Source organism: Mustela nigripes, chromosome 8 (assembly GCF_022355385.1).
Source record: "Mustela nigripes isolate SB6536 chromosome 8, MUSNIG.SB6536, whole genome shotgun sequence".
NCBI lineage: Eukaryota > Metazoa > Chordata > Mammalia > Carnivora > Mustelidae > Mustela > Mustela nigripes.
Window position 1 is genome coordinate 12,947,211 of NC_081564.1, and position 27,732 is coordinate 12,974,942.

Here is a 27,732-nt window from a genome sequence, read left to right on the forward strand (position 1 = left end):
TATTTGACAGAGGGAGATGACAAGCAGGCAGAGAGGCAGGCAGAGAGAGAGGAGGAAGCAGGCTCCCCGCTGAGCAGAGAGCCCTGATGCGGGGCTCGATCCCAGGACTCTGGGATCATGACCTGAGCCGAAGGCAGCGGCTTAACCCACTGAGCCACCCGGGCGCCCCTAGGATTTGTTCTTTCTTTGCTCTGCTTGAAGTTTGTAGCTCAAGTACCCGCTGACCCCTGAATTGCTATAGCCTGAGATAGCAAACAGACTGAAAGCTCCCATGTACCAGCCTGTGTCAGGCATCACTAATCTGTCATGGCCCTGCTTCACCCAGGTTCATCTCAATGCAGCAACCCAGACAGTCAAAACCAATCAATGTCAGAATGTGAGATGAAGCATTGGCTTTAACTTCAGTTCTTCCTTGTAAAAAAAAAAAAAATGGAACATTCTGGCAGCTGCAGAGCTCTGTGGCCTCTCAGCTGATTGGTTGGGGCCCACCCAGATGATGGAGGCATAATCTCCTTTACTTAAATTCAGTTGATTGTAGATGCTAATCACATTGACACAGTACCTCCGGCAGCAACCCTAGATTTAGTGTCTGATTGCATAATTGGATGCTAGGGCCTAAATCAAAGCATGAAGCTGACTATCACAGTCCACTAAACAAGATACCAGTTTGGGGGCCAAACCAATGTTTAATTCCATCAAGGAAGTATCCATCTAGTCCAATTTATTGGAATTTTTAAAATAAAAGCTGGTTGTTGAGCTTGATCAAAAAGCTCTTGGCCAGGCCTCCTCCTGGGGAAATTTCCCAACTTGATTTTCCACTTTAGAGCTGTGATAGGGAAGAAATGCATTACCAGGTTTCCTCCTAAGCATTGCACTACTGGAATGAGCTCCATCTGTTCCCAACATAGTCTTCTCTGTTAATGCTCCTGGATTCTGTGCTCTACTATTTTACTTAGGATTTTCGCATCAGCAGTCATGAATGTCCCTGTCCCTTCGTGGGTGACTTCCCAGAAATCGCTCATATCACTTTCACTGACATCTCAGTCCTAGTCCTTGCCTGGGGAGCTGGGAGCATCTTCTTCTTAGCAGGGTGCTAAGGGACCAAAACAGAAAATCGGGCTTCTCATTTGAAGGAAGAGGAGGAGAAAGGACATGGGGAGGCACCAGCGATCTGTGTCCCAGCATAGAACTCCTGATTCAAAGGTGAGGTTCAGCAAAGTATGTTCACTTACCCAAGTGTGTTCACTTGTATGTTACCCAAGTATGTGTGTTACCCAAGTATGTTCACTTACGCAAGTTTGTGGCAGAGTTATGACTTGAGGCGAGGTCTTCCAGATGCCAAGGGAGATGCCCCAAGGACCCACAATCAGAATATAACAAATACCATAATGCATAATATATTAAGGAACTCATTTGCCCAGTACTGTCTTAAGAGCTCCATAAACATGAACTGATCGGGCGCCTGGGTGGCTCAGTGGGTTAAAGCTTCTGCCTTGGGCTCAGGTCATGATCCCAGGGTCCTGGGATCGAGGCCCCCATCGGGCTTTCTGCCCAGCAGGGAGCCTGCTTCCTCCCCTTTCTCCGCCTGCCTCTCTGCCTACTTGTGATCTTTGTCTGTCAAATAAATAAATAAAAATCTTTAAAAAAGAAAAGAAAAAAAAAACCACGAACTGATCTTCACAACAACGCTCTGAGGTTGATATCTAATCCCCTATTTGCAGATGAGGAGCCTGAGGCACAGAGAGGGTAAGTGACTTGCTAAGGGTCACACAGCTGGTCCATGGCAGGCTGGGATCTGAACTAGGCAGTCTCATTCCAGAGCCCCCACTCTTAAGCATCACACAGTCCTCTTTGCTCATCCCTCACTACCCCTCACCCTCCTGACTCAGTTCCCCCAACGCAGATGGTACAGCAAATATTCTATGAGGCTGAGAACTGGTGGGAATCGCTCGCCAGTAATCCAGAAACCACACCCCCCATCTCCAGGCCTCTGGTCTATAACCTCCTCCCTCTGCCACCCCGCCCCACTTGGTCTCAAGGGCCTGCACCTCATTTTCTGTTGTTCTTGTTTTGCTTTGTTTTTTTCCTTCACTCTATTCCCTGGGAGACTCTCAAAGGCTACATTCTGCCACCAGGGAACACAGGAGGGACAGGGCGGGCACCTGAGATTTCCCAAACCCCTCACGCCGGAAGGCAGCGGTGGTGGTGGTTTTGGGGGGGGGGGGACATTTATTTATTTATCTCATCCTGCTGTGCTCCACACCCCCCAAGCTGTTGTTCCTCACTGGGGAAGATGAAAAACGGCTTCAGACAATGGAGGACAAGGCTTGCCACATGGCCCCCGCAGTTTAATTTCCTTTAATTCATTTTATATTGAACCAAATGATACTGTTTGTTTTTAATGGCAAACACTCAGCGCGGAGGAGGGGCGGCCAGGCCTCCTCCTGGGGAAATTAGGAACACAGCTGTTATTTAAACTCTCCTGCCACTCTGCTCCCTACCACCCCCAACCCTTCACTGGGCCTCTGGAAATCACTTTCCAGGTTGAAAGATGATACCTTTCACCAGCTCAGATGGTCACCGTGCAGAGAGCTGGCCCGGCTCTGCCCCAGCTGCAGTCAGCCCCCCTCTGTGTGGCTGCCCCATCCCAAGGCCCACCCTGCTCTGGAAAAAAGTGGATACACGGGAATGGGGGACCAGGGTGGTGGCTGTTTGGTGCCCCTGTCCCCCCGCCCATTGCTGAAAATCCTCCATGAGCACCCGGTCCAAGCAGGGCTCATCTGGTGTCCTGTTCCAGAAACTAAGTAATACAGAAGTTGGGTGGCTTCAAACAGCACCTGGGGCAGTCTGTGTCCTTACTAGAGCCCCCCAAGTGTTTTGTGTATGTGAAAGTTGGCGGTCAAGAGGAGGGGTCCTTCCATGTGGGCTGGACGGTGCCCAGAATCCCCCCAAAGTCCCTTTTTGCTGAGATGGGCCAGAGTCTGCTTCTGTACCTGCTTCTCCTTGCAGGTACAGAGAACTTGAACGGATACACCAGTCCCTTTGGAGGACACCGGAGGGATTCCCAAGGCTTTTGCCTGCTTGTGACTTTAGTCGGGGTCCATTATGATGATTAATGTCCAGTCTGGACATTGCAGAGACCCCTCCAGTTCCTCAGAGGTTGGGTTACACCCCTGCCCTGGTGTTCACAGACGAAACCAGAAAGAGCTGCTTGTCATACAGACCAGGAAACCAAGGCCCACGAGTTCCTGATTCTAGGTCACATGACTAATCGTCTCCTATTTGTCATTCTACAAATACGTATGGGACAGCGACCAAGTGCTAGATGTGGGGGCTATCACAGGCCCAAGACTTTTAAGCTCAGAACTCCCAGTCTGATGGGTCCCCACTGCATCCGGGGAAGCAGTGACTACAGGGCCCTCTTGGAAAACAGAGAAGGAGCACCCAAGCCAGCCTCTGGCAAAATCTTCCTAGAGAGGGGGACCTCAGCACTGGGTTTTTAAGAGGGGTGAGAGTTAACTAGGCAAAGCCAAGCCAAAAGAACATGCCAGGGAGAGGCAACAGCCAGAGCCATGGCAGGGAAGTAGGACAAGGTTTGGCATGTGCATTTTTCCAGGTAACTGTTGAACCTCTCCTCCGCACTGGACTCTAAGCGCCAGGCAGACAGGGAGGATGTCTGCCGTTCTCCTGCTTAGACCCCGTGACACATGGGAGGTGTGCCGTGACTCAGATGAACAGATGGGGGTGTGCAAATGGTTGGTGTATGTGCCCGGGCTAGGCCCAGGTCCCTGCCCTGCCTTTCCGAGCAACGTTATGGGTATGCAACCCCTATTTTAGGCTGCTGCAGGGATTAATTAACAGGCTAAGTGGTGATTATTTTGCTCTTCTCCAGCTAAATGATTAGGGAGGCAACCGGGCTCCCTGAGGTGGCCTCCGAGGCGTCCACTTCATGTCCTTGCTCCAGGTGGGGGCCTGGCATTGTGCTGTGGGCAACAGGCTGTGGGTGGGGCTGTCCTGCCCTCCCTCCCCTTCCCTGGGGAGAAAGAAACGGCTTGGAACTGAGACTTGGCCCAAGGGAGCCCACCACTTGCTGACATTTCTCAACACTCAGCTTGTCCGAAAAGGCCCCAGAGTCCGTTGGGAAGCGCTTGAGCTCTGGAGGCGGGCGGATCTGAATTTGAACCATTCTGCCATTCCCATGGGTAGTGCCTCTCGCCAGTCACCTGCCTGTTCTGTGCCTCAGTTTCCTCATCCATGAAAAAGGAGATAATGCCACTCACCTCTTAGGGGTTTAGGGGAGATTTGAGGTGAGCTGGAAAATAAATTTAATTTTTTAAAAGATTTTATTTATTTATTAATATTTATTTATTTTTAAAGATTGATATTTATTTATTTATTTATTTGACAGACAGATCACAAGTAGACAGAGAGGCAGGCAGAGAGGAGGAGGAAGCAGGCTCCCTGCTGAGCAGAGAGCCCGATGCGGGGCTCGTTCCCAGGACCCTGGGATCATGACCTGAGCCGAAGGCAGAGGCTTTAAACCACTGAGCCACCCAGGTGCCCCTATTTATTAATATCTATTAAATAAATATTTATTTATTTATTTGGCAGAGCACAAACGGGGGAGTGGGAGAGGGAGACCAGGCTTCCCGCTGAGCAGGGAGCCCTATGTGGGGCTCAATCTCAGGACCCCGGGATCACGACCTGAGCCAAAGGCAGATGCTTAACCACTAAGCCACCCAAGCACCTCTAGAAAACAAATTTTAAAGAAAGCACAGGTGGAATGTGCCTTCAGCAATTTCTGACGTGTAGTAGATGCTCCATGTGTGTATATGTATTTTCTTTTCGTATGTGTTTCCTCATGACCCTCCTGGGTCAGGACTCTGCCGAAGATTGGAGATTGGAGATATAGACCAGGCCTGCTGCTCAGAGGTTGAGAAGCCACTAAAACTTGGCAGACCTGCCTGGTTCTTCTCTGGGCCCAGAAGTGCCAGGGAAGAATGGCCCAAAGAAGGAAGGACAGGTTATACTTCCTAGCTACCTATTTGCGCCCAGCCCTGGGTCTTGGGGATCTTGGGGCCGTCTGGGCTTGAATTTGGCTTTGCCACTAGGTTTGACTTTGATCTTGCTCTTTGGTGAGCAAGGTCACAGCTTCAAGGTTCCAGAGCCACATCGTATATAGGATTAGTAGATAATATTACCTGCCCCAAGGATGGGCCCAGGGGGGAGCACACAAGGTCACATATTAGGAAGGCTCAGCAGAGAGTTTTCAGCACCTGCTAAATCTTGGCTATGAGGATAAGACCTTTCCTGCCCTTAAGGGGCTGACAGAGAGGTAGGGGGAGAGACATACACCAAAGCACAAGGACAGGACAGAGAGAGATGACCCCTGAAGCCCAGAGACTTTCTCCCTGCTGTGTGCGCATTCAGGGTCACCGGCGCGTCACAGCCCTCCATAAATACCCACGTGGCGGCAACAGAGGTGGGCAGGGGCAGCATGGCACTGCAGGAGAGGAGGAGAGCGTGCTCTCTGTTCCCTCGTGGACTTGGCCTTGACTGGCTTGCTGCAGACCCCTGGGGCTTGGCATTCCTGAGAACACCCTTGTCCCTGCACTGGGTGAGGCAGGGGTTCCCTGCAGCCAGGCTTCCGTGTCTGGCGCTGTTCCTATTTTAAGAAGAGGAAACCGTCATCCTCAGGCTTCAGCGCTTTGTCCAAAGTCTTCCAGCTGCTCAGAGGCGAGGGAGTCTTTTGGATCACCTGCCTGGCCCTTATCTCTTTCCGGCCCGACATCCCATCTGTCACTTGCCAGTTTTGACACCCTTGTGGTCCCTCCTCCCTCAGTCTGTCACCTCCCGGCCCTTGCAAGGCCTGTCCCCTCTGCTGGGAGCACCGTCCTCCTGACCCCAGCCCCATCTGGCTGACCTCTAATTGCTTGCCGGCGTGTGTTTACATCTCACTTCCTGTGGGAAGCCTGGACCTCACCTGGCCCCAGGTGGGCTTGGGGACTCAACCATGTTCCTTATAGTCCCCGGGTTATTTCTGTTCTGCATGCATCATATGATGCTCTGATTGCTGGCTTGTCTCCCCAATACCCACCCCCCCCAAAAAAAACCCTTCAAGCCTGGTGAGAGGTCTCACATATGTTTCATTTTATCCCTAGCCTGGTGCATGGTTCATGGTAGGCACTCAAAATAGAGGTTGTACTAGGTAATTAATTGGGATTATGTCAAAGGCACATTTTCTCTGAAGCAGGCTGCATGCCCTGCCCTCAATGGCATAGGTCTACTAGGAGTCAGTCAAGTAGCGTCCATTTCCGTAAGCTCCACTTATGAGCCATGGGGCCTTGGGTGAGGCTCTAAGCCTTAGTTTTGTCATCTGTAAAATAGGGATAGTAATCATAACGATATGAAGATAATACAAGATCATGCCTGTGAATGAAGGGTTCCAATCACTGTGGCTCAGTAAGTGGTGGCCACAGTTTGTTATTTAGTGAAGATACAAAGTAGACAGAGGAGAGGGGGCCTTGGAAGGCTGACTCCACCCCCGCCATCATTCCTTGGGAGGAGATGATGATGATATAGTCATTGTAATATTGCAGAAGCCAATCACAGTGTACTTACTCCATGGCAAGCACTGTCCTCTCTTTCCACTCATCCATTCATTCATTCAAATGTTGTTGTTGTTGTTGTTGACTACCTACTCTGTGCCAGGAGTAGTATTAGGTTCTAGAGACTCAGCAGTGAAGGAGACACAATATCTGTTCTCAAAGTCTTTATGTAAACAAGATGCTGAGATAAATAAGCAGTATGTGAGGTGGAGAAAACTAAAATGGTGGTGGCAGGCGATCCTCTTTTAAATAGGGTGGCTGGGAAAGTCCTCATGGAGAAGTTGACATTCATGCAAAGGCTTGAAAGAAGCAAGGGGATGTGCCATGCGTATATCTGGATAAGAGTATTCCGGGCAAGGAAATAGCATGTGCAAAGGCCCTGGGGTTGAAGCATGCTTGGCAAGCTCAAGGAACAGCAAGTGAGTGTGGCCGGAGCAGTTGGGGGAAGGGTGAGGGTGCAGAGGGAGAGAGAGAAGCAGAATCCATGCTGAGCACAGAGCCTGGTTGGGGGGCTCAATCCCAGGACCCTGAGATCATGACCAGAGCTAAAGGGAGATGCTTAACTGACCGAGCCACCCAGCTGGTCACTCCAACAAATTTATTATCTTATAGTTCTGGAGGTTACAAATCCAAAAGCAGTCTCCTGGGACTAAAGTCCTAGGGTCGGCAGGGTGGTTCCTTTTGAGGCTCTAGGGAAGAATCGGTTTCCTTGCCTTTTCCAGCTTGTAGAGGCTGCCTGCATTCCTTGGCTTTGACCCCCTTACTCTACCTTCATAGCCCATCTGTCTGACCTCTGCTGCCTTCTCTCCGACACTCCTGCCTTCCTCTAACAAGGACCTTTGTGATTACATTGTTTCCCCCTCCCCAGTAATTCAGAATGATCTCCCCATCTTAAAATCCTTAACTTAATCACATCTGCACAGACACAAAATTCCTTTTGCCTTGCAAGATACCATCACAGGTTCCAGGGATTAGCATGTGGACATCTTTGGGGTGCTACTATTAAGCCTATCACCCTTCCCAACACACACACTTTGCAAATAAGGAAACTGAGGCCCAGAGAGGTGATGTCACCTTTGGGCAAAGTCATCCCCCAGCATAAGGACAAGCCTGCAGCTGGAGCCCATGTCCATCTAGTTCCAAGTCATGGGCTCTAGACCACTAGGAAGGAGGCACCTTCTGCCTATCTCTGACCATCTCCCTTCCACCTAACCCCGAGGCTTGGGCAGTTGAAGCCCAGAGCATTTGTGCCTAAGACCATAGCTGACATGGGGACAGAGAAGCACATTCACCCACCTGGGACGAGGACAGAGGGAAGAGACTGCCTTTCTGCAGCTAACAGGGTCCCAGGCCACTTCAGGCTTAATCATCAACACCTTATAATTGGGCCTCTCTTGGGTCCCAGGGAGCAGGGCCCTGTTTGTAAGGAGGCTCCTGATGTGCATGTTGCTGGGACACGTGGCCTGAGCCCTTCCTGTTCATGGGGCCAAAGCTCCTAGATCAGGGGAACCACAGCCAATGAAACTGGGTACATGCCTGCTGCTGTTGAGGGCAGAATTCTCCTGCCAGTCTGGTGACTCCTGTGGGGCCTGAACAGCAGGCCTCAAGGACTCGATCAGCTGGCCCCTGGGGCCACAGCACCAAAAACCCATCCTAGCCTTTGGCATGCTTTCTGGCCTCCTCCTCATCCTGGGCCCTGAAGCCAGAAGAGCAGAGAGAGGACTTTAGGAAATCAGGGGTGTGAGCTATTTTGACTAGCTCTGGTCAGTTATCAGAAGGCAGGATGTGGTGATGGTCGATAAGGGCATCCATGCTGACATCAGACACACTTGGATTCAAATCCCACGTGTGCCAGTTAGTGGCTCTGTCATCTTAGCCAAAATGATGAACTTTGAAGTTGAGGCTCAGTTTCACCATCTACAAATGGAGCACACTAATTTGCCCCCCTGGCTCATGAGATTGTTATAGGTGGTGTAAAAAGTGGGCAAAGTTTCTGCTTGTGACTTTTTTTTTTTAAGATTTTGTTTATTTGACAGAGATCACAAGTAGGCAGAGTGGCAGGCAGAGGGAGAGGAGGAAGCAGGCTCCCTGCTGAGCAGAGAGCCCGATGCGGGGCTCGATCCAAGGACCCTGGGATTATGACCTGAGCCGAAGGCAGAGGCTTAACCCACTGAGCCACCCAGGAGCCCCGTGCTTGTGACTTTTTAAAAAATAACACAAGGTGCAAAAGATAATAACAATCATGTTTTAAAATTAGAAAATAACACCTTAGAAACTCCCTATGCACACTTGCTGGGTTCCATCCATCTCCCTCCCTCCCTTTGCTCATAAGAAACGACAGAGTTTTGCAGTTACACTTTCCTCAGTGTCCTTATGTCGGCTTTTTTGTCTCCTTTCTGGCTGAGCCGTTATGTATAACCCTACTGCCTTCCATACTTAATTTCCTACGAATTGTTCCTCTATTCTCTCCTCTTACCAAGCAAGGATGCTGCTGGTTGGGAGACCCAAACATCAAATTTGTCAATCCTAATAAACTTAGAATTAATAGGCTCTGTGTGAGCACCAGAGAACCTTCCCAACGAGTAAAGTACTTGTACCAAGAACCTCTGACTTCCTAGAAAGAACACAAGCAGCCCAGGCTTTATTCTCAAACAAACCTGGGCTTGAAAATCAGCACTGCCTACCAGCTTGATCCACCAAGTCTTTGAGTTCAATCCAGTAATATTAAGTGTCTACTGTATGACAGGCAATGTGTTGATACAGGCATGCCATGAATGAGACAGAGTCCTTGCTTTTGTTTGATTGGGGAGGTCACCATTAAACAAATAAGCATGCAAACGTAAGACCAAATTGTGATAAGCACCAGGCAGAAAATAAAACAATTCATGGGAGTCCCATTTAGGGAAATGGTGAGGGCTTTCTCGGCGCAAATCGTATTGCACTGGAACTTGTACTTTCTCGCCATCCGACTTTGGTTAAATGATTTCAGTTTTGTCATCTGCAAAATGGAGCTGGAAATTACTCCCTCAACAGCTCTGCCCTTGGTAATAGGCTGTGACTCAATGTGTGTTTCAACAAAGGAGCTCTGGTCATTTGCCTTCCTTTCTGTCAGCTGTGGCAATGTATGTTGCTGAGGTCTGTTGAGCAGTTAGTGAGCAGAAAGTGATGGAGAACTAGCTGCTGGCAGGTGAGTTGTCAAGCTGTCTAAGGGTCTCGTTGGCCCCTCTGCATTTGATGGCGGACTCTGGGGGTGGGAGAGAGGAGAGAAGGTATATTGTCCACTGGCAGCAGGAAGTCTTCCTTTTTCTGGAGAAAGTGGTGAAGAGTAATACAAAGGCTGCGCTACTGAATCACATCCCAGCCCTGTGGCGGGTCCTTTCACCTCTGTGAACCTCCTCTTCCCATCTGAAAACTAGTCCTTATAATTCTTCTCAGGCGGATTTGTCGTGTGGAATAGTGGCCTTTAACATAAAACTGTCCAAGTACGTCGTGGGCACCCAGCAAGCTTGACCATTACCACCATTCCCCGCCCAGAGCCGGAAGTGGGACAGAGATGCAGGGAAAGGGAGAGCCAAAGGGCGAATTCACACCATCTCAGCTCAAGTCTTGATCTGCACGTTTCTAGCTGGGGAAACTCGGGCAGGTCCCTTATCCCTCTGAGCCCCAGTTCCCTCATTAAGACAGAGCAAAGAAGAGAACTTCTTTCACTGGGCGGCTGTGAAATCATGCAGGGAAGTCGCCTGGCACCGCTCGCGACCCAAGTCCAGGGGAACTGATGCGATCACTCCCTGCTGGTACGTGACCTCAGGGGTGGCGAAGGCGCGTGAAAGAATGGAAAAGGCAGCTTTGCCTTTCGCAAACAGCGACCTCCTTTGTCCGCAGAGGTCAAAGAGCGGTCGGCTCGGGAATCGGTACCGGCGGGGGGCGCACGGAGGGCCCGGCCCGGAGCCGGCGGCGCGCTGAGCGGGGCGGCCGGGGGCGCGGGACTGTGACCTCATCGGCCGGCGCCGTCCCGCGGGGCCATGAGATCATGAGATGCCGGCGCTCGCCGAGGAGTCGATTTGTTGGGAGCGCGGGGACAGCCGGCCGCCCGCCGCGGTGATCTCATCCGGGCCCGGGGGAGGAGGAGGCAGGCGGCCCGGCCTGCCCGCGCCACCCGGAGGGGGATTAATGGTTGCCGCCGGTCGGTGACGTCACCGACAGCGCCCGTTGCCGGGTAACGAGCGGCCTCTGGCCCCGCCCCCGATGGCCGCGCCCCCCACCTGCCGCACTCAGCCTCAATCCATTCTGGCTCGCCGGTCTTTGCTTTTTTCCTTCTTTCTTTCTTTTTTTTTTTAACATACTGTAAAATGATCTAATTATAAGTGTACAGGCTCGATGAATTTTTGCATATTTATATATCTATATGTAAAATATGTATATGTATGTCCATATGTTTCAAGATCTCAGCGCTCTTCAATAAGAATGTGATGCAAGCCACATAGATAACTTCACATTTCCTAGTAGTCACGTTAAACAAGTAAGAAGGAGCAGGTGACATTCATTCTAATGATATATTTTATTTGTTCTAGTATGTCCAAAGCATTATTATTGCAACAGGTAATCAGTACAAAAATTTTAATGAGCTCTTTTATGTAAGACTTGGACAATCTCTGTGTATTTTATTCTTTCAATACATCTCAATTCGGATTTAGCCACATTTAAAATGCTCAGTAGCCACATGTGACAAGTGGCTACTGTACTGGGCAGCACAGGTATAAAACATTTCCAGGGGCGCCTGTGTGGCTCAGTGGGTTAAAGCCTCTGCCTTCGGCTCAGGTTAATGATCTCAGGGTCCTGGGATCGAGCCTCGCATTGGGCTCTCTGCTCCGTGGAGAGCCTGCTTCCCTCCTTTCTCTCTCTGCCTGCCTCTCTGCCTACTTGTGATCTCTGTCTGTCAAATAAATAAATAAAATATTTAAAAAAAAAATTTCCAGCACCCAGAAGCTTCCTTCTTCCTCCTTCTAGTCAGCACCCCTGCCAAGGGCATCCATTATTGTGACGTTCATCATCCCTCTTCAGTTCTCCCCTCCCCTTACCCACCCCCCCATCACACACGCATCTTGTATCTTTTGTTTCTATCTCCCCACATCTCACTTTAACCCCACGGGTCTGCATCACAGTGCCTCAGAGCACCAGAGGGGAAGTCAGACTGGATTTGAACCCTGGCTCTACCCCATCTTGTACTTGGACAGTCTCCTTTGCATCTTTGAGCCTGTGTTTCCTCACCTGTTAACTGTGACTCATGATAACAGGGTCCATCTCCTTGAGTCCTCAGAGTAGAGAGAGACCCTTGGCGGCAGCATGCCAAGTGTTTCAAAGAGAAATTTTATCACTCAACTGTGAGCCAGCTCTGGTCCTCTTTCTGCTGGTTTCTTCTCTCTTCCCTCTTGTAATTCTTCTACTAACTTAGGCTCCCACAATCTATTACTTCCCCCCATGCCTCTGTTGAGCTTTCTCATCAGAGAAATGGGAATGGATCATAACTAGCCACCAGGGGAGCAGTGGATGTGCAATTCCTGGCCCATGGTGAGTGCTTGGTAATAAAGAAATCACTTTCTTTCTTTCTCCTCCGTCATGACCTCCTCCCTTCCTCTAGGCTTCCTTCAGTCCCCAGTCCCCTCAGCACTTCCTCCCACCACTCCTCGCCATGCCGTTCCAAAGTGTTTCCAAGCTCTCCCCACCCTCCGCCTTCTCAGGTTGAAGACCTAGATTGGGAGTGCCTGCCCCTCCGCTGATGGCACAGAGGTCGCTGTTCCTCTCTTTTGTTCTGAAGGCTTTGTGGTTCCCCATCCAGCCCTCAGGCCACCTTCCCAAGGAAACAAGTCTTTCTTTCCAGCCCCTTCTGCCTGCCTGCCCTGCCCATGTCAGAGCAGGAAGTGTGACCTTCACAAGGAACTAGGTCCCAGTCGCAATCAGAAACTAAGGAGTAGTTCAGAGCGAGCAAAGCAAATATGGGAAAACCCACAGGGGAGATTGAGGGACCCTTTTCTCTTCCCTCAGGCCCCTGAAGCCTGGGAGGCTGAACCCAAGTCCTGCTTATTTCCCCTCAAGGGAAAGGAGAAGCTTTGCAGGGAAGACTGTGTGTGGCCCTTTGCTACCTTTAGTTTGAGGAAGCTTTCCAGCCTCCTTTTCCTGACACCCCCTTTCTATTGGGGGAGCCGCCTGGCCCTTTCACTGTGGTTCTGATGAGGCTGTCAGTCACAGCGCTCCGCCCACCCCAGCCATGTGATCAGGACCGACCAATCATAGAAGCCGATCACCTCATTTGGCCTCTAAGCTTGGTTCTAAGGATGGAGGCTTGCCATTCATTTGGTGAATGGGTCCAGGGAGAAACAGGTCTCTCTTCAAGTGGGGTTGAAGCTTTAAGACTGTTGGCTTGTGGCTGGCAATGGTCATTTTTCCCACCAGATATAGGTGAATCCGGCACTTTCTACATGCATCACCTGGGGCTGGTTATCTATGCTCTCTGTGCCTCAGTTTCCTAAATGTAAAGTGGGAGCATTAATATCTCCTCCCTCAAAGTGTTCTGTGCGGCGGGGTGCCTAGCACTTAGTAAGAACTAAAAATTAGTAATAATTCTAATCATCATCATCATCATCATGATTCCCACCCAGAGAGGGCCTGGTCTTGGCAGGAGTGAATGAAACTTACACACAGAGCAGCAGACAGCCTGAACCAAGTGATGGGAAAGAGGAGAGATAGAAAGAACTATAGAAATCGAGATTTTTGGCCACATTGTTTGCACTCTTGGACCCAGCTATACGGAACCAGAGCCACCCTGCCTTCACCAGTTTCGTGACCCAGTACAGCACAATCTTTGTAGAACCTACTTCGAGTAGACTTTCTGTCATTTACAGCCGAAAGTGACACTACAGTGCAGACTTGTATATCAGCAGTTCTCGTAACAGTGCTTAGAAGACCAGAATGTCCAAGCTGGGTCACCCACCGCCATCACACAAAACAACCGCAAGGCCCAGAGAGGTAGAACAACTTGCCCAAAGACACACAGTTACAAAGGATGCACCCCAGCTATCTGACTTCAGACTTGGCAATCTTAACGCCTTTTCATATTCTACATGGCTAACTTGTGAAAATCAGTTCTTTTCCGTCCTGCCTTCTTCATCCACCGCCATCCTGTTTAATGAGGCTTAATTCATTTTGTCTGGAAGATGTTTTATCCTTGCCAGGCTGCTAGCAGTGGCCAGAGTACTCCCGTGTGCCAGGCACTGCATTCAGTGCTTCCCTTGCACTAGCTCATTTATCCTCCCAACCACTCTAGGAGGTAGGTTTTACTTTCGCCTCATTTTACCAATGAGAAAACTGAAGCAGGGAGAGATGAAGTGACTTATGTTAGGTCAGTCGGCCGGAGACAGTCCGAATTCAAATCCTGGTCATCCGACTCCAGCATCCATGCCCTCACTGTACCTGCTCTGGCTCCAGGGCCTTAACAGCTTGGAAGAGGCAGAGCTGGGACCTGCACCCAATGTCACAGCCCTTTCCTTCTGCACTGTGGGTCTTTCCCGCACGTGCTCCAATGAGCAGTCACTAGACAAAGCCCTTCTTCCCCCTCCTTAGACGCAGACCCTCAGTTCCTAGCACTTCAGCATGAGGACTCTCCATGTGAAAAACCTAGCTGTTTGAACCATGATCATTTAGCTCACCTATTCACTCACTCACTGGTTGATTCACTCACTCAACAAACATTTGCTGATCACTAATGGATGTCAAACCCTCAGTATTAAGCAAATAACCGTGAAGAACCCAAAACAATAGTGGCTTAAATGTAGAAAGAGTGTATTTTCTTTCTCAGGCAAAACCCGAAGGTAAGCAACCCAAACCTAGTAATGTGACACCTTCCAGCTCACTGTTTCACCAGTCTTAGGGTGTGGGACTTCTCTTCATGGCCCAAAATGGCAACTGGAACACGAGCCATCACATCCAAGCTCCAGACAGCAGGATGGAGGAAAAGGGAAGAATATGATGAAAGGGTCTCTGAACTTGTCACATGACATTATCCCATATCTTAGTGACCCAAGTGGCATCTAGAGGCAAAGGAAGCTGGAAGATAAAGTCTTGGTTCAAGATAGTTGTGCGTCCGGTTACAAAACTGAGGGCTGTAGGACTATGGAAGCAGGTAAGAAAGGAGAGGATGACCGCCAGCAACTGGGGACTGATTAGGCATGTGGGGAAAGATGGTAGAACAATATATGATTCCCTGCACTTATGGAGCTCACAGCCTGGCCCAAGAAACACCTAAGAGTTACTGAGCACATACTCTGTGCCAGGGGATTCTCAAAGGTTCTCACGTGTTTTAGAGTTGGGTCCTCTTCACACTTTTCAAAAGTATTGAGGGTCCAGGGAGCTTCTGTTTACATGAGTTACAGCTATCCACATTCACTGTCATAGAAATTAAAACTGTGACCTTTTGGGGGCACCTGGCTGACTCAGGCAGAGGAGCTTGATCTTGGGGTCATGAGTTCAAGCCCTATGTCGGGTATAGAAATTACTTAAATAAATAAAACTTTTTTTTAAAAACTGTGACCTTGGGGCGCGTGGGTGGCTCAGTGGGTTAAAGCCTCTGCCTTCAACTCAGGTCATGATCCCAGGATCCTGGGATCGAGACCTGCATCAGGCTCTCTGCTCAGCAGGGAACCTGCTTCCCTTCCTCTCTCTGCCTGCCTCTCTGCCTACTTGTGATCTGTCTGTCAAATAAACAAAATCTTTAAAAGACAAAACAAAACAAAAAACTGTGACCCCTCTATAATGCTCATTAATTAAAAATAATAATCAGCCAATTATACAATAACATTAATAACATATCTTAATGAAACAATTTATTTTTTAATTACTGAGAATGGAGGCATTTTTTTTTTTAGTAGATTTCTTTAACACCTGGCTCAAGTCTGATCCCCACATTTTCTCATTTGTTGCAAATCACATGTCATGAGCCTTAGGAAAAACTCTATTGTACACTTGGTAGAGAGCAAAGGTATCAAATAATGTATTAGTATTATTATAAAGAAGTTTCAATTTCACAGGACCCACCCTGCCCTGCCCAGGGTCCCAGACCACACTCTGAGACTGATTTCCTTGGATCTTCATGGGAATCCTGGACAGTAGGCACCATCAGTCACAAGCTCCCCCTCAAAGCAGAATAGATTGGGGGTGGGGAATCCATGGAAGCTTAGGGAAGGAGCGGCAAGGTAAGAAGGGAAAGGAAAAAAAGCCCAGCTTGTGCAGAAGTGAGCAGGAGCCTCTTGCCCATGCGAGGTGGCCATATGGCTCCAGTGTAGACGGGGCCGCATGGAGAAGGCTGGGTAAGCTGTTCAGGCTTTGTCCTCAGGACTGGGGAGCCTTGGAGGGTTATAAGTGGGGGTCCTCAATAATCAGATTTATGTGCTCCAGGGAACATCCTGGGAGGAGGCACAGTTGTCTTTCTCCTCATCACAGTGTATCTGGCTTTTTGACACAGTCCTGGAGTGCTAACCAACCCTTAGCCAGCCTTAAGTGCTGGCAAACATTGCCCGCCGGCCACACTCCAGACTTACCGGGGAAGCTTGGCATGTGGGACAGCAAGCGACCCACCCCCAGAGTGGCTGTGACGTCTCTCTTTAGCACTTGACTCCAATATGAGCTTCCTTTAGCTGACAGGCAGTCACAAGAATAATAATAATAGCCAACATTTTTATATGGTGACCTGTCACACCTTGTTTTAAGCTCTTTCAGCATGTGACTTAATTTTCTGACCAGGAAGGATTTATAAACTTGGCCTCTGGAACCAACCTGTCTGGGTTCAGATATTCTCTCTACCGCCTCCCAGCTGTGTGACCTTGAGCAAGTAACCTAACCTCTCTGTGCCCCAGATTACTATTCTATAAAATAGGGTTAATGATAGCCTCTGTCTCGTAGGTTGTCATGAGGACTAAATGAATTAACGCAAAGTGCTTAGAACAGCGTCTGGCAAGTAAAAAGCCCTCAATGTACATATTTGTTATTATTAACATCACAGCCCTTGGAGGGATGTTATTATTACCTCCAGTTTATAGTGGAAGACACCGTTCTTCCGCTGTAAATTCACCGTTCTATGAGCAGAAACAGTAGTACCAGAAAGACACAGAGCCTGTATTTCAGGGGCTTACATTCTCATAACAAAAAAATATAGACCCTGTCAGAGAGCGAGTGCAATAAAGAAAACGAAAGCAGAATACAGGGGCAGCTGGGTGCCTCAGGCTGTGAAGCGACTGCCTGTGGCTCTGGTTATGATCCCGGAGTCCCAGGATCAAGTCCTGCATCGGGCTCCCAGCTCAGTGGGGAGTCTGCTGCTCCCTCTGTCCCTCCTGCCTCTGGTTCATATTCTCTCTCTCTCTCTCTCCCACTCTCAAATAAATAAATAAAAATAGTTTTAAAAAGAAAGAAAGGAAAGCAGACTACAGAGGGTGGAGAGTGGCCGGGGTAGGGAGGGAGCACGAGGGTGTTGCTTTATGTACATGGTTCTGTGATCCTTCTCCATGAGGTGACATTTGTGCCAAGATGCAAGGGAAGTGAGGGAGCCAACTTGGCAGATTTCAGGAGGGAGGGGGCTCTGGGGCGAGGGAAGAGCCAGTGCAAAGGCCCTAAGGTAGGACTGCGCTTGGCTTGGTTTTGGCTTGGTTTTTTGAGGAAACAGGCCCCATCACACGTGTGGGCAGGGGGCAGATCTTACAGGAACTGGAAGACATGGCAAGGGTTTCAAATGTCATTCCGAGCGAGACAGATTTTCACAGGTACAAGCTCAGGGTTGATTTGATCTGTATTTGTATTTTAAAAAGCTCATTTTAGATACCGTGTGAAGAAGAAAACCATACAAGGGCAAGGACAGAAGGACAAGAAGAAGCAAAGAGCGGTTTCCAATAGGATTTGTAGATGGATCGGATGTTAGCTATCAGAGAGGATAATCAAGATGATCTCAGGGGTCTGAGCACACGGAGAGGAAGTACCTTGCCAAAGGTATACAGCTAGAAAGTGGCAGAGCTGGGATTCGAACCCAGTCCGTAGAAGAGAAGACCTGCCTCCAAATCACAGGCCGCCTACTTGGCAGCTGTGTCCATGTGCTCAGCCTGCTCTAAGAAAATACCAGGACATTTCTTTCCTATGGCTCTGGAGGCTGGAAGTCCCAGAATCAAGGCTGATTTGGTTCCTGGTGGGAACCCTCCTCTTGGCTTGCTGATGGCTGTCTTCTTGGCATGTCCCCACATGGTGGGGCAGGGGGCAGTGGTGGAGAGAAAGGACAGGAGCGCACAAGCTCTTTGTCTTTTCTCATAAGGGCACCGATTCCATTCCTGAGGCCTCCAGCCTCATAACCTAATCACCTCCCAAGGGCCCCATCTCCACGTACCATCCCAAGGGGGTTAGGTTTCTACATAGGAATTTTGTGGGAGAATTGATTCAAGCCACAGCACCCACTAAGTAGCCGTAGATGAACGCTTTCAGGTTTTTGGGTTGTGTTTTGTATTGTTTGGCTCAAAGCAACTACCATGATATTATTGCTTAGGATTCCGTGGGTCAGGAGTTCTGTCAAAGCCGGAGCAGGGACAGCTGGTCTCCGTGCGGTGTCTGCTGGGGCTGGAGCCCCGACGAGGGCCTGTTCCCTCACAGGTGTGATGCATCAGCGGCCAGGGCTGCAGTGAACTTCCCAGGCTCTGTATCCTAGACCCCCAGATCTGAATTCTCATTGTCGACTGGGTTCCTTGCTTCTTTCTCCTCCCTATAGTCTCAGAACCTCTCCTTGGAAATAATTTATCTGTTTATTTCAGAGAGAGAGAAGAGAGAGAGCACGAAAGCATGAGCAGAGGAGGGCAGGGGGCAGAGGGAGAAGCAGGGAGCCCGACACAGGGCTCGATCCCAGGACACCAGGATCATGACCTGAGCCAAAGGCAGACGCCTCACTGACTGAGGCCCCCAGGTGCCCAAGAGCCTCTCTTCCTTTCTAGGCTGGGACATTCCAGATGACCCTTCAGTCTCATTCTGATGTCCCTTAGTTCTTTTGAACCTGACATTTCTCATCTCCCAAAGAAGCTGGCATTGATCATGTTCATCTTCTCAGATGTTCGTGAGATTCCTAACTAGCTCCTGTCACATACGGAGGCCTCCCTGGGTACCTGGGTCTTAGGTTCATTTGCTCATTTGATCCTCAGACATCCCCCCACACACACCCCTCCGTGTGTTGGAGACAGGTTGCCCTGGCTTGTGAGAGCCGATGATTAAGTTTTCAAGAAACGTGCAAGCGGGTGTGAAACCCTTGGCAGCTTGAAATGGGCCTTGTGGGAGTATTTACGCCGTAGAAATTGACAAACACACAAATCAGGGCCTTCGTTGGTTGTTTTCCAGGGACCTGGTTTGCCAGCACACCACTGCGTGTATGTATGTGTGTGTGATATATGTATGTGTGAGTTTGTTCAACCCCATTTACAGATTAAGAAACTGAGGCTCAAAGCCATTAAATTATTGTCTAAAATCAATTAGTAGGTACAGATCTGACCTTGGAGTCCCAAATCCCTTACCTACTGTGCTGTCTTCCTTCTCTAGATGAGAAAGTGTGCCCCAAAGAGATTCATAAACATATTCATAAAGCTGTATAATATTATGAATTGCAATGCAGAAAAATATCTTCCATCTCTGTCTACCCATCCTTGATACATGACCCTGCTAACAACCATCCGATGATGTGTCCCCTCCCTCCTCACCCCAGAGTTCAAGTCCTCTTCCCCAATTCATTTCTCCTGCTTCTCAGCAGTCCTCTCTCCGGCATTTGCCACCCCCTCCCAGAGTCAGCCCTCTGTTGTTTCCTTGTTTCCCATGTCACTCTATGTGTCCCTGTGCCCCCACCCCCCAGTCCTCGCAGTATGGAAGTCAGCACCGACTCCTCCGCCTTCCCGTCTCTGCCGCTCCCGCCCCCTGGATCAGAATCCCAGCGGAGAACCCTGCGCGCCCCAGTCCTGTGGCAGTTGTTCCTGTTCCCCTTCACGGGTGGCAGGGCGGGCGGGAGGGAGGAAGAGGGTGGCGGGGAGCAGACGGCTCACAATCTGATCGCTTCTCCTTGCTCCCTGACACCCCAGAGAAAAACCACACATTCCATTTGGTGGTCGTCAGAAATAACATGCTTAAGAAACCTGGAATTACAAAGCTGCTTAATTAGAGAGCGATGGTTTCACTGGGATATGCCCAGTTTTCCCTGGGGGTTGTATCTCCTCCAAGTGCCCCCCCCCACCAGCAGCTAATTGCTACCTTTGCATGGTGCCACGAAGACACTCACTCCCTTTATTTCGTCGTCGTCTGTGACATCAGTGTTCACTTCTAAAGAGACATTCTCTCTTCCACCTCTCCTTCTCCATCAGCGAACTTGAGAAGCTGACACGAGGAAGGAGAGTGGACTCCCTAGCCTCAGAACGGTCCCCGGCCACAGGACGAGCATCTCCTCCCTATCAGGTGCTGGCAACACGACCGACTGTGCTGAGGCCAGTGGACCAGGGACCACACTTTGAGTAGCACGTCTTTTTCAAGGTCAGCTGAGATGATACTTTCTCTTAGGTCTTGGAAGACTTACCTAATCACTTCTCCACTCCTACCCCATCCTCCAATTCTGGCCCCCTCGTGCTCAGCTCTAGCTGAGTTGTACCACACTGTGTTAAAATAATTTGTCTAGCATCTGGGGCACCTGGGTGGCTCAGTGGGTTAAAGCCTCTGACTTCGGCTCAGGTCATGATCCCAGGGTTCTGGGATCGAGCCCCACATCGATCTCTGCTCAGTGGGGAGCCTGCTTCCTCTCTCTCTACCTGCTTCTCTGCGCAAGTTAGGTTGGACATTGGGAGAGACTGAGCTTTTGGCCCAGAATGAGCTGGAACATGCAGTCATTGAGTGAGCCTAGATGAGGGCAGTTGAAAGCATGGGGCAGCTGAGGCTGAGGTGATGCAGGAAAACGAAGCTCACAACATCAGTATTCAGCAGAGCCCGGGGCCTGCTGTCAGGACACGGACAGAGTTTGAGCAACCCTAGCCATCCGCTGAGCTGCTGTACCATTGCTTCCGCTCCACTGGCTTGTAAAACCAGCATGGTGCCCATCCCCCCGCATCTCTGCTTTCCCAGTCTCCTCCACCTTGCCTCAGGCTGCAGAGGAAACCAGAATACCCCTCTGAGGGGTATGTCCAGGGATCAGAGACTGGAGGGGGTAGAGGGCCCTCACAGCAAGGGCACAGCTAGTCACAAAGGTCAGGATGAGGGGACAACTGGATGCCCTTTCTTGGTCCCCCTTCCTAGGCCCATCAAGATGGAATATAGTGGGGTAGATAGAAAGTCTTCATCCTCATCCCAGACATCATCCATCTGATGGATAGACAACATGTTTTTATAATCTTTTTCCCCCTCTAATGTAAACGTATCCTATGCTCAGTACAAAAAAAAGAAAAAATTGGAAAAGGCAGAAAAACACGAAGAACTATTATATCAGAACTATTATATCAATATTTCCTTGCGTCAATAGGTACCCTTCGCCAGGATGATTTTTTACCTTTCCCTTTTGAAATTTTTAGACTTAAAGAAGCATTGCAGAAATGGTGCAGAGTCGTCACATACCCTTCCCCCAGCTCCCCCTAATGTTAGCATCTAGTCTGACCACAGTGCAGTTAGCAAAGCCAGGAGATGAACATCACTGCTGTTTCTATTAACAAAGTGACAGACTTTACCAGATTTTGCCAGTTGCCCCACTAACGTCTCTTTCATACTCCAGGGATTATTGAATCCAAGATCCCTCATTGCGTTCATGTGGCATATCGTATCTCGTTATTCCTCTCCGACCTGACAGTTCCTTGATCTTGTCTTTGTCTTTTGTGACCTTGACACTTTTGAAGAGTGCTGGACATTTCTTTTGCAGAATGAGCCTCCTTTTGGATGTATCTCTTTTTTTTTTTTTTTTTAAGATTTTATTTATTTATTTGATAGACGGAGACCACAAGTAGGCAGAGAGGCAGGCAGAGATAGAGGAGGAGGCAGGCTCCCTGCTGAGCAGAGAGCCCAATGCAGGGCTGGATCACAGGACCCTGAGATCATGACCCGAGCCGAAGGCAGAGGCTTTAACCCATTGAGCTTCGCAGGTGCCCCTTGTATGTGTCTCTTATTCATGACTCAATTCATGTTTTGTAAATTGTTGACCTGAATAACCACGGAGGTGATACTAGGTTCTTCTCAGAGCTTCTTATCAGGGGGTCCAGGCTGTTGACAGAACTTACTGCTGGGGGTGTAAATCTTGATCATTTGGATCACATGATATGTGCTGGGTTTCTCCACAGTTGAGTTGCTGTTTTTCAGGATAATGTTTGAATGGCTGTATGGCTTTCCATTATAGCTCTCACCATAACAAACCCTCTTGTTGTACATTTATTTACTTGTGTCTATTGGTACTGTTACAAAGAATGCTGCTGTGACCTTCATACACACCCCAGTGCACATCCTGGATAATTTTGTTAGGATGAATTCCTAAAGATAGAATCGCTGGAGCAAATGCTATTCACATTTTTAAGGCTCTGTGTGCCTGAGGCAGGGATGGTTGCTTCTTTCTATGTTTGTTTGTTTGAATCAGCTTTATTAAGGTGTAATTTAAATACAAAAAAAAAAGTGCAGTTTTGAAGCATATATTTCAATGAGTTTTTTTAAATTAACATATAATGTGTTATTTGCCCCAGGGGTACAGGTCTGTGAATCATCAGGCTTACACATTTCACAGCACTCACCGTAGCACATACCCTCCCCAATGTCCATCACTCAGCGACCCTATCCCTACCCTCCTCCCCCCAGCAACCCTCAGTTTGTTTTGTGAGCTTGAGAGTCTCTTATGGCGGGGTGCCTGGGTGGCTCAGTTGTTAAGCGTCTGCCTTTAGCTCAGGTCATGATCCCAGAGTCCTGGATTCGAGCCCCGGATCAGGCTCTCTGCTCAGCAGGGAGCCTGCTTCCACCCCCACCGCCTGCCTCTCTGCCTACTTGTGATCTCTCTCTCTCTCTCTCTCTCTGTGTCAAAGAAATAAATAAAATCTTTTAAAAAAAATTTTTAAATAAAAATCTTTAAAAAAAAAATGGTTTGTCTCCCTCCTGACCCCATCTTGTTTCAATGAGATTGTTGTTTTTTTTTAAGATTTTATTTATTTGTTAGAGAGAGAGAGAGAGCACACAAGCAGGGGGAGCCACAGGCAAAGGGAGAAGCAGGCTCCCTGTTGAGCAAGGAGCCCAATGCGGGACTCGATGGATCCCAGGACCAGGGATCATGACCTGAGCCAGAGGCAGATGTTGAACTGAGCCACCCAGGCTTCCCCATTTCAATGAGTCTTGGCAAATGTATACACTTGTGTAACCACCATACCAATCACATTATAAAATATCACTCCCCAAAATTCCTTGATGGCCCTAATAGTAAGTCCTCCTCCTCACCCCAGGCAACCACTGATCTGATTTCTCTCACAACAGATTAGTGTTAATCTATTCCAGGATTTCATATAAATGAGAATTGTGCAATATGTATTCTCTTATAACTGTCTCCTTCCATTGGACATATGCATGTGAGATTCAACCATCAGTCATCTCTTCATTTTTATTCCTGAGTAGTATTCTGTTGTATAAATACACCACAATTTGTTTATGCATTCCTCCGCTGATGGACATTTGGGCTGTTTCCAGCTTGGAGGTATTATGAATAGAATTGCTATATGATCATTTGCCTATAAGCAGACATACATTTTTTTCTCTGGGGTTCATACCTAGAAGTGGAAATGCTAGGTCATAAATAGATGTATGTTTAAATTTATTAGACATAACAGGATGGGGTTATTTTCATCTCATTTTATAGCTGAGGCCACAGAAAGCTGGAGGGACTTGTCCAAGAGCAAAGGGAGGAAGGGAAATAGAATTGGTTGAGTACTGCTCCGTGCCAGGCACGTGCTAGATGCTCTCTGTGCACCTGCAGAGCAGTCTGTAAGACAGGAGTTGTGGTTCCCCTTCTGTAGATGAGGAAGCCGGGGCCCGTGAACTTGCAGCAATGCAAACTTCAAACCCAGCCCTATCTGAATCCCAAATGCGTCTCCTTCGCCCAGATGTCCCCCTGCGTTCTTGCAGACAGTAGCTGGGAAGGAGAGCGCATATCCCCGTCCACCTCTAGGCCTGCCCTTACTTGCCTCCTATCGTCCATCCAGCTCCTGCCCCGGAGGCTGGGCCCTCCGTGATGCCTGGGTCAGCCCTTGAGACAAGGGCAATCTGTGTGTGGGGCCAGGGACGGTGGCCCCAAAGCCACAGCAGGCACCAGGGAGTGACCCACACCCCAGCCCTCTGACAGAAGTGTCCAGTTTCTCCCTCCCTGAAATGTGATCCTCGGAGCTTTGCTCCTTGAGGTTGGTGGGCAGTGGGTGAGGGCGGCGGGCAGGGGCCACGTCTCCCCGGCCATATCGCAAACCCATTAAGAGCAGGTCTGAGTGCTTTCCAAAGCTGATTAATGGCCTGCCTGTGACCTGGGACATCATTACTGCCCAGGCTGGGGGACCCCCGGCTGGGTCCTTTGGGTCTTTTACAGCTAATAATAATTGATGCTTTCTGTGTGGTTGCAGGGCAAGTTCTATCTGGTCATCGAGGAGTTGAGCCAGCTGTTCCGATCACTTGTCCCCATCCAGCTGTGGTATAAATACATCATGGGGGACGACTCCTCCAACAGCTACTTCCTAGGAGGGGTTCTGATTGTTCTCTACAGCCTCTGCAAGGTGAGGTGGGCCAGAGACTTAAGGGCTGTCATGAGGAAAGTCCACACATTTGCCAGGTCTTGGGGGCAAGCAGGGAGCTTGGAATCTTTTTTTTTGTTTTAAATGGGGGGTGGGGTGCAACTCCTTGGCACTGAGCAGGTACACAGGGCTGCACCACCCCCACATCTAGTTCCAAGACATTTTCATCGCCCCAAAAAGAAACCCTGTACCCATTAAGCCATCTCTCCCCATTCTGCTCACTACCATCCCCCAGCCACTGGCAACCACCAGTCTGCTCTCTGTCTCAGTGGACTTGCCTGTTGTGGACATTTCGCATAAATGGAATCCTCCGCTGCGTGGTCTTCTGTGGCCGGCTTCTTTCACTTAGCATCATGTTTCCAAAGTTCATCCACATGGTGGCATATATCAATACTTCATTCCTTTTTGCGGTTGAATCCACCCTGATTTCTTGCCCATAAAGCTCACCAGATGCTCTCCCTTCACATATTTCCATTATTACTCCTGTATTTATGGGCGAGGAGATGGGGGCTCAGAGAGAAGCAGCTCGCCCAGCGTCACTCTGCTAACGATAACAGAGTGGGTTTCACACCTGGGCAGCCTGCTTCCAAAGCCTGGAGCTCTTACCTGTAGATGATACTTCCCCCTCCCAAACATGTTTCCATTCCTAGGTACAAATCGGGTTTTTCCCCCCACCCATAAACACATCGTCCTCTTTCTTTTCCCTTCTCTATTTCTGGCTCTAGAGAATCCTGGGGGAATATATTCTTCCCTTCTCTTCCTCCCAGCAGGACTAGCTGGGTAATCCATGCCCTGTCAGCCACCGGGGCTTCTCTTGCCTGCTGATTCTGATCGACTGGCAATGCCTGACTGGGGAGCTGGCCGGGTTTAGAATCAGGGTTCTGTGATCAATTAGCAATGCCTGTGCTGGGCGTGGCAGTGGGAAGAGGTAGAATGTGTGTCATGTATTTGCTTTCCTGGCCCCGGTAGCAAGGGAGACTATTGACAGAAGGCAGCAAGCCAAATGCCAAGCAAAAGTGATAGGAATGAGGAGCTCCAGGTGGGATAGAGTGTCCTGAAAATGTTCATCGTCAAAGACAAGGGGTCAGTGGGGGTGGTTTGGGAGTGGTAAGAAAGATCCTAAACAACCCTTGGAGACTTTCAGCCATCACTCCACTCTCTTTTCAGTCATTTGACATCTGTGGTCGTGTGGGCGGAGTTAGGAAAGCCCTGAAGCTTCTCTGCACCTCTCAGGTGAGCTGACTTCAAATGGCCCCCACTGAAGTCAAAAGAACCAGGAGCCAGAGATAGCTCTCTCAACGCTCCTGAAGACATTGCTCCGGGGAGGGTCCGCAGCTGGCCGTATCTCTGTCTCCTCCCTCGTACAGAATTACGGCGTCCGGGCAACTGGGCAGCAGTGCACAGAAGCCGGTGATATCTGTGCCATCTGCCAGGCCGAGTTCCGGGACCCTCTGATCCTCATGTGCCAGGTGAGTGGGATTGGGCGGGGCCAGCAGGGTACAGAGGCTGGGGGGCCTCTAGGGCCATGTTCCATGCAGAAGTCCCATGTGCCTCTCCAGTGACCAAACCTCAGGTTCTGCGGTGGGTCTTTGGGGACGGGATGGTCAAGACTGGAGTCAGATCGGACAGGCTCTGCCTCTTCCTCGGTGGGTGGCCCTGGGCAGGTTCCTTCACCTCTGTGAGCCCTGGATTTATCAGTCCAGCCTCAAAAATGACAAATTTAGTATGCCGTAGTCAGATTCGTTGGTGTAGGAATTCAGGCAGCACTCTGGACCCTTCAAGGGTAGATCATTCCATCTTCCTGAGCCTTGGCTTTTCTTGTTTATAAAATGGGCATCGTAATATCGACTTCATAGAGCTATGATTGTGATTAAATGAGATCATCAGTGAAAGAGCAAAATTTGAATTAGTCACCTGTAAAAATGGCTCTTGTTAAAATTTTTTATCATCACTGTAATTACTATTACCGTTTGTTTTCGTTATAAGTTGCAGGCCACTAAACCATGGCAATGAGTACTGGTTACTCCCTTTTAAGTCCCTAAAGGTACCCCTCCTCCTCCCAACATCAGGGGCTAAGATGTCAGTTCAGCAGATGTATACGAGCCAAAGTGTCCTATCAGATACTGGGGAGGCGAGGCAGAGGGCACACAGACCCTGTTCCCTGCTCTGGCAGCTCACGGTCTCCTTGGGGAGACAGACACATACATAAATAACTATGAAACAAGGCAGGCAGTGATAAGTGCTGTGTAAGAGAGATTCATGCAGCATCCCAGGGGACCGGGACAGAGAGCAATGAGTTCCAGGCTGGGAAGGCTTTTTGCAGCAGGCACATTGGTAGAAACAGGAGCACGGCTGCTCCCCTATTCGGTGACCACCACCAACCCCCATGCTGCCCCCCACCCAGGGGTCAGAGGACAGGGAGGTGAGGTCCTTTTCTGGCATCAGCAACATTTCTTTATTTCTTTCTTTTTATGTTTGGGAGATGTTAGGAGGTTTCTTTTTTGCATTTTATTTATTTTTAAATTGAGAATATATTTGCATGACTCAGAATTCAAACTGAGGAGCTCATGAGTTGGCAGGCACAGGGGCTACGTGCAGCATGGGACCAAGGTCGGATCCTGGAGCAGAGAAAGGACGGGAGTCGGAAAACCGATTTGAGGTAATCCAGACAGAGTTTGGAGTTCAGCGGTTGGTCACGCATCAATGGGGATTTCTTGGCTTTGATGTAAAAGTGAAGCGAGCTGATGATGACCGAACAGGGAGGGGCTAAATACGGACGCTCTGCACGATCTTGACAACTCTTCTCTAAGTCTACAATGATTCCAAGATGAGAAGCTTATTTCTTAAAGCATTTTAAATATACCAGAAGGAAAACAGTCACCGGCCTCCTACCTCCCCCTAGCTTCCTAGTTTCTTTTATTAAATCTTCATAGAGATGCTTTATGGAATTAAAACACTCTATGTTCAAACACACACACACACACAGACACACACAGACACACACACACACATCATTTTCAGAAAGACCTATGTTGTCTCATACTCTCCCCCAAACTGTGTTCTGTATCCTTCCTCGTTGACTGGGAACAGTGTCTTGAGAGAGCCTCCTCCTTTGCCTATCATCCCCCTTCCTGGATGGACCACCGTTGGTTTTACCATTCCACTATGGATGGGCACTTGGTAGTTTATAATCTTCCGTAATTACAATGGTGGCTGCCAGGAGAGGTCAGAAATGGAGAGACCTACAGCAGCTACCCGGGCCCGTCGTGTGGACTGAATGGATTGAGCCAGTCAAG

General features: G+C 49.3%; 1 protein-coding gene across 4 annotated transcripts in view; it reads left to right on the plus strand.

The window, feature by feature from the left end:
• Positions 1 to 27,732, plus strand: part of RNFT2 (ring finger protein, transmembrane 2) — a 67,641-nt gene that overhangs the window by 30,105 nt on the left and 9,804 nt on the right. For 3 of the 4 annotated variants that reach the window (XM_059408508.1, XM_059408509.1, XM_059408510.1), the window contains exons 8-10: positions 24,269 to 24,418; positions 25,604 to 25,669; positions 25,804 to 25,905. In XM_059408508.1, coding sequence (XP_059264491.1) covers positions 24,269 to 24,418; positions 25,604 to 25,669; positions 25,804 to 25,905 — 318 coding nt within the window. Of the gene's footprint in view, positions 1 to 24,268; positions 24,419 to 25,603; positions 25,670 to 25,803; positions 25,906 to 26,984; positions 27,614 to 27,732 lie in introns of those variants that run through there. The other variant, XM_059408511.1, reaches the window with a different exon arrangement.